Source organism: Anser brachyrhynchus (genome assembly GCF_964034855.1).
Source record: "Anser brachyrhynchus genome assembly, chromosome: 2".
In the NCBI taxonomy this organism is placed as follows: domain Eukaryota; kingdom Metazoa; phylum Chordata; class Aves; order Anseriformes; family Anatidae; genus Anser; species Anser brachyrhynchus.
The window spans coordinates 37,677,328-37,689,737 of record NC_137695.1 but is presented as its reverse complement, the minus strand read 5'-3'; the positions used below and the strand labels follow the sequence as shown (position 1 = coordinate 37,689,737).

Here is a 12,410-nt window from a genome sequence, read left to right as displayed (position 1 = left end):
TGAGGATGAAATTCAAAGTAGTTCATATAATAGTTCATATAATTGCTTTTTGTCACCTCTGTAGGGGTAGGGCATCATTTCATAATTGTTCTTGTACTTTGTCAGTACCCATATACTACTGTTACGTACCGCTCATTGTTGCAGCGCTCGTTCCTCACCATTCAGGATTTCCATGCAAGGAAGAACACTTTGAAATAGGATGGTATTAATTATTTTATGGACCCCCTGGGTGCTTGAAAATTCCGTGTCCTAAATACAATAAGTATTTTATTTCCATTTCTGATACTAGAACATAGGAATTGTTGCTAGAGGGAGATTTCACTTGGAGACCCGCATTTCCCCTGGCCCTCGGTACAGCTTGGTAGCCTAAGTATAGTTAATATCTGAGTACTAACTTCACAGAACACCTTGTGCTGTGTGTTCATTGTTTCAGTCTAATAGAAATTACTGCTCTTAGCATTTTTTTTCTGATCCTAAGTATTTTGTGCATATGTTTTCTCTAGTGATAGAGTGACTTCTTTCCTGTTACCGACACATAACTGAGTTTCAGTGAATACAATTAAAAGTTATCATTAGCCCATAGCTATTTAGTCATGTGCTATCAAATCTTGTAAGATTGGACAGCTATATTTACCTTAATATTTAGATGTAAGACCTTGAGGGCAGGAAAAAAAAGGAGATTGAAGCAAAAGTTTTGAAGATAACCTCCTTGCTTATGAAGCCCAACCTCCTGGCATCTCAGGAAACGGTTACGAAGATTTTACCCAATACGTTGAGGCATACTGTCTTGTTACCTAAGAAACTTGATTCCTTGTTCTGATTCTGTATATCCTTCCCTAGTGGCAATGTCCAAGAAGGGAATTCTAAATACCATCTTATACCTAGAAGTTAATATTCAACGTGGAAATTATCACCTTAATTTAATTTTATACCTTTTCTATGTTTATATGTTGATAGACAGTTGCATATTGTACTATTTCTGAGTTGCAAAGAAATCTGAGACTATTAGACTGGAGAGAGACGCTGTGAATAAGGAAATCCATCGTCTTACAAATCTGCGTTACATACTTTTTAAAGTAAACCGGAGCAGAGTGAATCTAAAAATACATTATTGATTGTATGGTGTTTTTTTTTTCCTTTGAACTGGAAAATTATTTTGTTGCTTATTTTGCTGTTCTTATGTTGTCTTTTGACAACTCGGTTGATCACCACACTACTTAGTTTCTGATACTGTCACATTAGATTATATTTAATGTCCCTGTGAGATACTCTGTTAGTGAGACTTGGATTTGTTTTTTTTTTTGTTCCATCTTCTTATTAGCCTTCCTTTGAGATACAGTTTTAGCACCTTCTGTAAAAACTGCAGTTTTAGCACCCCCTAAAATTTTTCTGTCTTTTGTTGACTTGACTAATTTATTTCCTTACATTCTCAAAGTTTTCTTCATTCTATTTTAGAATGTTAGTTACCAAAGCAGCTTTTGGTCCCTCATTCAAACTAAGCTTATTTTATACAGTCATTTTTCTTATATTTATGGTTAGATAGAGGTAGGTAGATGTTAAAAGAAAATTATCTTTGCAAAAATAAATAAATCAGAGGTTAGAGATTGCTTAGGGAAGTTGTTGTTTATGTCGTGTTTATTTGGCCTTTTTTAAGGCCTTCAGTGACAGAAGTTCTTGAAGTAAAAATGATTGTCCAATTCCTCTAGTGGATTTCAATTAATTTTTCCATGTTTCTTTGCTATTACTATATATATGTGGATGTGCCTTTTGGGTTATTTACTGTCAAAGAAATCTGCTAGCTGAGACATCTGGAGACACCTTGGCTGTTGTCATAAGGTGTTTTATTTCTTTCAGTCCAGGTCTGAAAAGTTGATATTTCCCATAATTTCGTTGTTCTAGCTGTTATATGCTGCTTTTTGCAGTGATGTTACAAAAAATTCCATGTTCAAGTCCATCTAAAAGGATCCATAGCAGATTTTAAGTAAAACATCCTTAGAAGCTTGGTCATTTGGTTTCAAAGGAAGAGTAAAGATGGAGAGACACTTTTGCGCAGCAGTGATCAATGTTATTTCAAAACATATGCTCATATTGTATGTTCCCCCTTTCCTCTTTCACTTGCAAACAAAAGTGCTTTTATTTTCTGACTGTCGGGTTTACGATTTTTATGTGCATTTGTAAGAACTCTTTTCTGCAGTAAAGCTTTCCATTATGTATGATAAAGTATAGGAAAAAAAGTCATCCTAAAGTAATAATCACAGAAAAAACTGTTTCTGTAAGTGTGTTTAGATTGTGCTGTTAAAAATTGCAAGTCTCTTATGCATTATTGTTGGCCTACTTGAAGGGCATATTTACTTGGTGAATGACTAAGTGTACGCTTGGTATGCGTTTCAAATGTATAATGCCTATTATGTTTGAATAGTTCTACCCTAGTATTACTGGTGGTTTATGATAAATTACTTTCAAGTATTGCTTTACAGAAATATTAGTGGAACATGTGAGCTTTTTAATGTGTTGTCTTCTGATATAGTGTGTAAAGATCCATTGTAAGTACATGGATAATAATGAAAAATAAAGTTGTTTTCTTTTCAAGAAACAAATTTCATTTAAAGAAGCATTTTGTTATTTTAGACTTGGGTGGGGGGCATAGGCTTGTTGCTGACATTGTGTGCTGTCATCAGCCTCTTGAGAGTGATTATCCAAAAGGCATAATTGTGAGTGAACAGGCTTCATTGAGTTGTCACCCAGAGCTGGAAGACTGATTAAGAGCAGCTCTTTTGAAAAGCTTACCAGGAAGAATTTAAAGGAGAGAGTAGAGGAGAGAGGATTATGTCCTTTTCCTTTGTCAGTTCTGATGGATTACTCTGGTTATAAGTAAACACTTGTTGTTTTTTTTCTTTTTCAGAGTAAAGATGGGAAAACACCTTTGCACATGACAGCAATCCATGGTAGATTTTCAAGATCTCAAACCATCATTCAAAATGGTAAAAATAATAATAATAATAATAATAATAATAATAATAATAATAATAATAATAATAAATGGGTAGGAGTCGTTTTGTCATCAGCTTTCCGATATTACAAGTATTTTCCTCTTCTCTATTGATAGCAATGTGCTGAAAGTTTGTTGGTTTTTGTTTATATCCAGTGTCCAGTAGTAGTTCAGTTAATGGTGGAGTCTGGTATCTCTGCCTATAAAGTTTGAAAGAGTTGTTTATTTTTTCAGAATGCAGGGAAAAATATTAATTTGTCTTCCATAGCCAAGTTGCAGAAGGTTTGTCCTGTATTGGTAGATAAGAAAATACATTTTGCTTATTGTTAATACTAAATAGCACCAAAAGCATTACAAAATTAAAATCCAGAACAGTTGTTCATGGACAATTATTAATGTTGCTTAAATTATCATCAGTACTGTTTTTTCTAACAGAGGTATCTGTATGCCTATGTGTATTCCTAGGTAATAATTACTTTTTTATTACAGGAGCTGAAATAGACTGTGAAGATAAGAATGGAAATACTCCTTTGCACATAGCAGCTAGATATGGCCATGAGCTATTAATCAACACTCTGATTACGAGTGGTGCTGACACTGCAAAGTAGGTAACATTTACTGACATGAATGCAAGCTGAGAGAATTTAGAAATGTATTTATTAGACTATCAAGACTAGTGTGATTTTTTATATTGTATTTAACTTGAAATAGGAAATACTTTGTGAATTATCCTTTATCCTGTACTGTTTTTTTAAGTAGCTACACAGTACATCACAAGTGATGCAAAAAGGAGAATCAGTTTTTCTCTGTAAAGCAATGTATATGAAATAACTGAAAATTTTAATAAACTATTGCACTGAATTAATCAATCCTGCCTAGTTTGTAAGAAATTGTCTAATATGTGAGGTTTTCGGTTGGCTCAGTGTTCTAATTAGATTGTTTGTTGAACAAACCATGCATGAATGCTTTGGCACAGTCTGTGTTTGTTTTATTTCAATTGTAATGAAACTGTGATACCTGATTATGGTGTATCTTAGGCGGGGTATACATGGGATGTTTCCTCTCCATTTGGCAGCATTAAGTGGATTTTCAGACTGCTGCAGAAAGCTCCTCTCATCAGGTAGGATACTCTTTAAAATCTTATGGCTGCTTCGTACTTCAGTTTTTATTCCACAGAATAGCTTTTAATTAAATCTGAATTTAGTAATACATAGGATTCTTTAGAGTGCTAGGGACAGTGCTTGTTTGTTTGCTTTTTAATGGACAGTACATAGGAAAAGTGAATGCAAACTTTTACAGAAGTAATTTCTTTACCCCCCCCCAAATCATCCAAATTGAAAGAATGTCTCTGTAACTTCTAAAATGTTTCAAGTTGGCCAAAGAGGTGGAATGCTGGCCCAGGCCATAATAGACCTTCAAGGACAAAAGCTAATGTTCTAATGACTTCATCCAGCATCCTTCATTTCCCTTACTGAAGATTCAGTATGGCAAAGAAATCCATGAAGAAAACTTGCAAGTGACTTCTGTGACTTTTACATGAACTGAGCAAACTTAGATGAAAATCTAGCCTGGAGCAAAGTATCAGTTGCTTGACCATTTATAAAAGTCAAACTGAAAAGACTGGATGCTGCTAACATTTTAGTACATGCTCTTGGTGTGGGGATTGGTGTCTGTGGACTGTGTACCCTTTTTGGTTTTCTGAGGAAGGGTCTTGTTTATGTGAAGTAAGAACCTCTGACTTTTAAAGTCATTAATATTCATTTGACCTTGGGGGAAAAAAATGTGCTTTGTTGCAGTACTGAGAAACGTTTAAGTAGTTAGTGGTACTAAACGAGCATCCTAGGGATGTGCAAAGGTATTAAGGATTACTTTTTGATTCAAGTAGATAAACTATCTTAACTTGCTTGTACTTCTTCTGCTGTACTTGCTTCTACTTGCCATGTACTTCTGTTTACTCAAATGGGAGGAGAAGGTAATTGGACATGTAAAAACTATATTTTGTGGACATACAGCCTTCAATAGTAGTACTCTTGAACAACACGTCCTATGCTGTTCACTGTTCATGGCTGTTGAACTATTCTTAAAAAAAAAAAAAAAGGGGGAAGAAAAAGCATTCCCATGCAGAAGTACCAACATTGGAGCTCTGGTGAAATTCTGCTACATAAAAAGAAGACTCTTAGGAAAATATTGTACTTCCCTCAAACAAAAAAAATGCAGCTTTGAAAACTGATTTAAATAGTAATTTTCATGTCACGATATATGATTAGGTGTAGAATTGCAGTTAGGGTATCTTAGATAATTTTAACTCTGCTACTTTGCCTGTGTTTCAGCCTGCAGGCTTGTTGCATTTTGTTTCAAGAGTTGAAATAAAATCACAAAGGAGAGCACTGCAGGATAAACACACCATAATCCTCTTTTGAGAAGTTTCTTTCTAACCTCCAAAATTTTACTTATGCCTTAAGCATAACATTTTTTTTAAACTCTTCAAGTAAACCTTTTGTGCTAGTGGATCTTGATGCTTTGGTTATTTATATAGTGTCTGATATTTTTGAACTAAAATTTTAGCTGCTGTGACACCTGTGGATGTCATCTGTGTTCAGTGAATTAGTTAGAATCATAGAATATCCCGAGTTGGAAGGGACCCATAAGGATCATCGAGTCCAACTCCTGGCACCACACAGGTCTACCCAAAAATTCAGACCATGTGACAAAGTGCACAGTCCAAATACTTCTTAAACTCCAACAGACTTGGTGCTGTGACTACTTCCCTGGGAAACCTGTTCCAGTGCGTGACAACCTGACAGTTTTATGATATTTCTGGTGTTTTCTCTCTCGTGTTTGGAAACAGTGAAATTTAAAAGCTACATACCTTTTTTATTGCATTGTTACGTTTGTTATACACCATTCTTTGCTTTCCTCTGTTTACTTACTTGCCAAACCTGAAGAATTCTTCAAATGCTTTCTTGCTCCAAAATAAGTTGAAGGTGAGGGCATGGAATTGTGTCAAGGAAGTTTTATTTACTTGAAACAATTCTCAAGGAGTATAAATTCAGTACAAGTTCTCATTAAGATGAAAAGTTATAGTTGCTCTAATTTATTATTACTTTTGTCTGCATGGATCTCGTGCCAAGTTTTATTGGGTAAGTTGTAATAGGAGTCAGTTTTGTGTGTTTTCTGTAGTTAAAATTGCCCAGAGGAGAGGATTTGTGCCCTTGTTTTTAAAATGCTTATCATGCTACTCTGTGACCTCTAATTCAGGTACTTGCTTTATAAATTTCTCGTTCATAGCACAACAGGCTTAGAGTCAATTAGGGAGCAATGAGTTTGTGGGTAGAAACACATGTGTGTGCTAATTGCTGTCAAATGATAGAATCCTCCTTTGGAAGAGGGCAGAAGGGATTGTCCTGAACATATTGTAATTTGGCTGAGGCGCACAGTTCATTTGATTGCATAGACTTTACCTTTGCTACTACAAATACAGCTTTTTATTCAGATACCTATCTTACCACAAAGGTAAGGTTAACCAATCAGACTATTAATTAGTTTTTAGTTACTTATTTAATAATGCATTAAGGACAGTCTTTCTAGCAGGAATGTCAGAGCAAAGTTAAGGCTCCTACAGTAACTTTAACTATGGATCTGCATACTCTCAAATACTTGGCTTTAAATATTTGTGATCTCAAATTTTCATAGCCCAAATATTTTGGGGAGAGAACGACAACATTCTTTACAGGGCTCCTCTAATTGCTGTTTACAGCCTTCACTCCAGCTTAGTGTAGTTCTTCCCCTGGGACTAGAGAGCTAAAATGAAGGATGAAATGTAAGTAATTTCTGGATTTAGTAATGCTGACATCCCCCTCTTTACATAAAAAATAATTTTTAAAAATTCTCTGCAGAACACTTAGAAGTTCTACCTTATTCTTAGATTTTCCTATTATCTTCATGGATTTTATGTCCAGTACTAAATTATACAGAAATATTAGGAGGTAAGTAAGATAAGAAAGAATATAGCTTCTTGCCTCAGCACTGCTAATTGTGTTTTCCCTTAGCCTTTTCAGTTAAAAATTAACATATTTTTCAAAATACTACAAATAGCAAGGATTTGTTTCAAATCAATTATGTTTATGCGCTTCACTGCTTTATGCAAATAGCTGTTAGGTTTGCTTTGCAAGCATTTCTCTTAAGGGTAGATGAGAACAGTTTTGTGAAAGCTTCTAGTACATAATGGGCTTTACAAATATTTGATTGGTAGGTTTTGACATAGACACACCAGATGACTTTGGCAGAACTTGTCTTCACGCAGCTGCAGCTGGAGGGTATGTAAAAAGCATTCATGCTTTTATTTTTGGTGTCCTTTTTTTCAATTGCTGATTGATCGTGTTCTTTTTTTTATTATTATTATTTTTTCCTCTCTGTGTTTCTCCTACGCTCTCCCCTTGGAATTATGTAAACATGAAAATAATTTCAAGATGGATTCTATCTACAAGCAATAAAAATAAATAAATTAAATATTCAGCTCTATAAGTAATTACTGGAGTACAGTGTCCAGGTATCATCAGCTTTACCTTAGGTTTATGCTTGGGGATGAACTGGATTTTGTTTTAATTTCCCATGGGTGATGATATAGTTTCAAAGATGTCGTGCCCTGCTGTATCACTGTAGGACATGAGGTAGAGATCAGCAACTTCGGTAAAAAAATGTTTACCATATCCATAAACAAAAGCTCAATCAAGCTAAATTATAAACCATAATTAAATTCCAGAGTTTAGGTGGATGAAGTGGTCAGAACAACTTGTTCATCACTTGAGTTGTGATCTATATTGATTATTGTTATTGTATTGTAGGTTATCTATAGCAGCTACTCAAAATTGCCTGGAAGAATTGGGTAATAAATCTCATGATACACTTTGTGGGACACAAGAACTCCATGATAATGATATTTTCATTTTTCTGTTTCAATGTTATTTAAGTAATACTGCTAAGTAATCATTCTAAGTCAAGAGATATTTGATAGGTACATTCTTGTTACAAATGATTAAGGTTAAAGTGCTATCTTTTCATATAAAAACACATGATTTGTGACTCATTCCCTCATTCATTTCCAACTTAGAAAAGTTATTAAGATTTTGTTTAAGCAAGCAGCATTGTACATACGTTATGATGATCATATTGTATTCAAAATTAATTGCACTTAAAATATTTACATAGCAACTTATATTTGGCCTTAAAATATATACATTAAAAACTTGTTTCTGTGCTGCAATCCTGGTAGAAAAAATGATGTGCTGTGCAGGTGTTTTTTTATTTATTTTTTTAAAGAATTGAGACTTCTGTTAATTTAGGTTAATGTTCATGCACTTTATGCATGCCATTTGATATCAATACAGTTTCTATATGTGGACTTGAAATAATTAGTGTTCTTTCCCGTTTGGTTCTGCAGTTGTGAAATGTATTATTACATATAAGAAGTCATAAAAAATAAATGTTAATATAGTTCAGTTGTAAGAAAAATACCATATAAGGTGCATTTTTAGCAGTTCTGATATTTGTAAAGGCCAATATTAAGGACCCATAATCTGCAATGACAAACAATATTGCATTAATTTAACAGGAATTTGGAGTGCCTAAATCTTCTCCTAAATACTGGTGCAGACTTCAACAAAAAGGACAGATTTGGGAGGTAAGAGATTCTAGATTTGTATATTGTAAAGGGTTACTAAAGTAGTACAAAAGTAGCATGTCATTATGTGGGCAAGTCTGTGCATTCCAGTTTCTGTTTTTAAGAAATGAAGTCTGCTACAAACTGTGCTTCAGCATGTGTTACCAAAAGTTGTGGTTGTATCTTCTTTATTGTCTTGGTTTTTTTGTTTTGTTTTGTTTTGTTTTGTTTTTAAGTAGGTGCTTAGCCTTGTTTTTAAAGGCTGTGTTACATACTCAACTGCAATTTTTATGAGCCTTTTCTGCTTACAGCATGGCTCTAGTGAGTTTGTTTCTCACATCCAAGGATATTAGTGATGTTTTCCAAATAATGAATTAGTCAAATCTATATATCCCTTGCTGTTTCTGAGTTGTGTGGGGGTTTTTTGTTTGTTTGTATTTTTTTTTTTAGTGGAAAAAATACATTTTATCATAATTGCTTCACATTTTCCCTTTCATTATATCCATCAATTTCTGTTCCTCTCCTTGTTTGTGGTCAGAACTCTTTTGGAATGACATTAATTTCTATTTTTAGTATAGTATTTTTTAAGTTCAGATGGCACCATCAGTACTTGTGCAGAATCTCACATCACATCCTGGAAAATATAATTCACTCCTGTGAATGGCAGGAGTAGGGCATGAAGGGAACGTTATGGCTGTAAAGCTGTATTTTGCTTTAAATTCTTCCATTCTTTCCTGAGAAAGGATCAACTGTCCGTTGCAGCTTTTCTCATTGAAAGTTTTAATAGTTAGTTTTAACTTACGTGTTATGCAAAACAATTATTTGGGGGGAGGAAAAAGATTAAAATAGTTAAAAATTGAGAAAGAAAAATAAAAGTAATTTTAAGGGAGAGGTAGAACACTTCAAAGTGTCTGTTTCCTCAAAACTGAGTCATTTATAGTAGCAATCCATCTTTAAAAATAGAAAATTGAATTCTGCACCATTGTGGTACTTTTGAAATTATGTGTAAACTTGTTTATTTTGAGAATTGAAGTTTAATTTATAAATTTCCTCTGAGAGTATTCAGCAATATTAATCTTTCATGGTTTCGTTAACAAGAAAACAGCGTATATTTTAAAAAGTTTTCTTTAACAACGCATCTGGTATGTTACTGTAGTTTAAAAAATAATGCATGTCTGTATTAGACAAAATTCTGATCTTTTTTTACAGAACACATCTACTCACTAACTGTTGTATTTTGACCTTGTTTAGTTGCTATGCAGTTCTTGGATTTGTCCATATTTTTTCATGTTGCTTGAAATTACCAATATACCTAAAACCAATGTCTAATGTAAACTATTTTCCTTTATATGTTTACACAAGAAAATTCATGTAAAGCTTCTCTTAAGACAGAGTTATGTATATGTATTGGCTGACAGATACATCACCTAGATAGTGTTCTGCATTATTAAATGGCCCTAGAAAATAATTTATAATATTTATGCATTCTTCACCGCAAATACTTGTTAAAAAGGGAAAGGAGTATTTAAGTTTCATTTTATTTTGCATTTTCTGTCTCTCTAGTATTATTTTGTTGTTATTTACCATTGTACTTTTTATTTAAATGTGTACTAAAGAACTCCACTCCATTATGCTGCTGCCAATTGTAATTACCAGTGCCTGTTTGCCCTTGTGGGATCTGGAGCTAGTGTGAATGACCTTGATGAGAGGGGTTGTACACCTCTGCACTATGCAGCTGCATCAGACACAGATGGAAAGTAAGTGCAATGCTTTGTACTATAGATGGTATCCTTAGAAATGTTTGGGCTGTGAATTTTGAGTACGTTTTGCCTTTGGTTTTGCTGAATGCATGTTTTACACTTTTAAAGATTAAAATTGGCAGTGGCTTCTTAATTGTGTGTAAAATATTTTTGAGAAAAAATGAAATACATTGTAAATAGTAAAATGTATTGTCATTTTTTGGTTATATCCTGTAATGCAGGTGCCCTAATTGTGAACAGAGTTTTTAATCCCACCTGCTGTGTAGTGGTTGAGTAAAAATCATCTGCGAGGTTATCATGCAACTTTCTGATGGTCATAAGCAATAGGATAATGTTAATTTAAGTTCAAATTTTGACATATGATGGTGTGTTTTGAGGAGGGTTCTTAATGTTGCCCTAAAGTCTGTGTAGTCAGTCAGAAACATGCTGTAAAACTAGTGTGTGAGTTACGGTAGGCCTAGATAGAGATGGACTAGACTGATTTAAATAGAAGACTGTTTTATCCATTGGGATTTAATTAAACTATTCATATTTGGCATTACAACTCTCTTGTTAGTGTAAATATTTGTGAAATAATTATGCTTTTATTTATCAAATGCATCCAGAAATCTTCAAAAATCCATAAATGTCTTTTGTGTGTGTTACTTTTGTAACTAATGGTTGTATTTAACATAGTTTTTAATTGTTTCAGTGCATACATTCAAAGCTTATGCAGATAGCACAAAATTGGTGAGGTTAGATAAACTGCAGACATCGTATGTGTCGAGCAGACTTTAGGAAGGTAACTCCTGCATGTGTACACGCTCACATGGGGGTCAGAACAGGCTGGTGTGCAGCATCACATTTCAAATGGGTACAGTGACACCTTCAGTGGAGAAGAGTGCTTTTTAGTGCTATATCATCATGTTTTAATACAGCACTTTTTAAAAGGTGAGGTAGCCATTGGAATGAGGTGGTATGTAGCTTGCACACGGAGTTCTGAAGGATAGATAAAGAATATTTCCATTTAACTAATGTTTAAAGTAAATGTAGAGACAAATTTAAAAACAAAATTGATTGACATTTTTTACAAATATGTTCAATTCCTACTGGAATTTGTTGAAACAGTACCACTTTAACTACCCTTTTACAATTTGAGCTAGGATTAATTTTAGCTTCACAGTTGCTGAGAAAACTTCCAGACTATAATGGTTTTTCAGATGGCATCATTTTGCCATCTGCCTTATAAAAGGGACAAGCATGAATGATGATGGCAATATAGCAGATCTTTAGAAGATAACTCAAAGAATTGTCGCTAGCAGCCTCATAATATTACTGTTCTGATGAACAGCTGGCTCTCTGCAAGACAGACTGCAAAGCAGAATGGCCCAAGGAGAAGCTTTTTATGTTGATGCAGCAAGATGATTAGTAACAGCTGGAAAACCAGGACTACTCAGCTCATATTCAAAACAGGAAAGAAGCTAAAAATGATTACTAAGTTGGAGTATAAAGCCTGGGAAAAAATATCAGGAAATTATCTATATAGAAATTCCAAGGATATTTGTGTGCGTTTTTATAGTCTTTGTTCAGATATCTTTAAAGGCTGATTTTAGGGACAATGATTTTTTTTGTTGAAAATTATTTTCCTGTTTGTGCCCGTTTGCAAATATTTCTTTGGTATCCTTTAACAAATGCTTCCAATCTGGAAAATACACTAGTACGCCTTATTTTGACAATATTAGAGAGGGAAAGATGATCACAGACTAAAATAAACTAAGCAGCATGTAAGGGGAGAAAAAATGTCATCTTTCTATATTAGAATTATTTAATAGAGAGTACACTGCTAAATAAATGGGAAATAAATTCAACTTATTTGGGCTGTCAGAAATTTTGATTGATCTCCTTTTTCAGAGGCCTTTTGAGGACAGTTAAGTATTCAAAAGATACAAAATTAATCTCCTTGCTGGATGAGAAGAAAGAGTAAAAAATACTCATCTGTTTTGCATTGTAAAGAATGCTACTG

General features: G+C 33.8%; 1 protein-coding gene across 5 annotated transcripts in view; it reads left to right on the top strand.

Annotated features, from left to right (window-relative positions):
- Positions 1-12,410, top strand: part of ANKRD28 (ankyrin repeat domain 28) — a gene marked incomplete at its 3' end in the record, with an annotated part of 119,436 nt that overhangs the window by 86,534 nt on the left and 20,492 nt on the right. For 4 of the 5 annotated variants that reach the window (XM_080579657.1, XM_080579656.1, XM_080579658.1 and 1 more), the window contains 6 exons: positions 2,903-2,981; positions 3,479-3,593; positions 4,027-4,109; positions 7,242-7,305; positions 8,601-8,669; positions 10,265-10,405. In XM_080579657.1, the coding sequence (XP_080435783.1) occupies positions 2,903-2,981; positions 3,479-3,593; positions 4,027-4,109; positions 7,242-7,305; positions 8,601-8,669; positions 10,265-10,405 (551 nt within the window). Of the gene's footprint in view, positions 1-2,902; positions 2,982-3,478; positions 3,598-4,026; positions 4,110-7,241; positions 7,306-8,600; positions 8,670-10,264; positions 10,406-12,410 lie in introns of those variants that run through there. The other variant, XM_080579660.1, reaches the window with a different exon arrangement.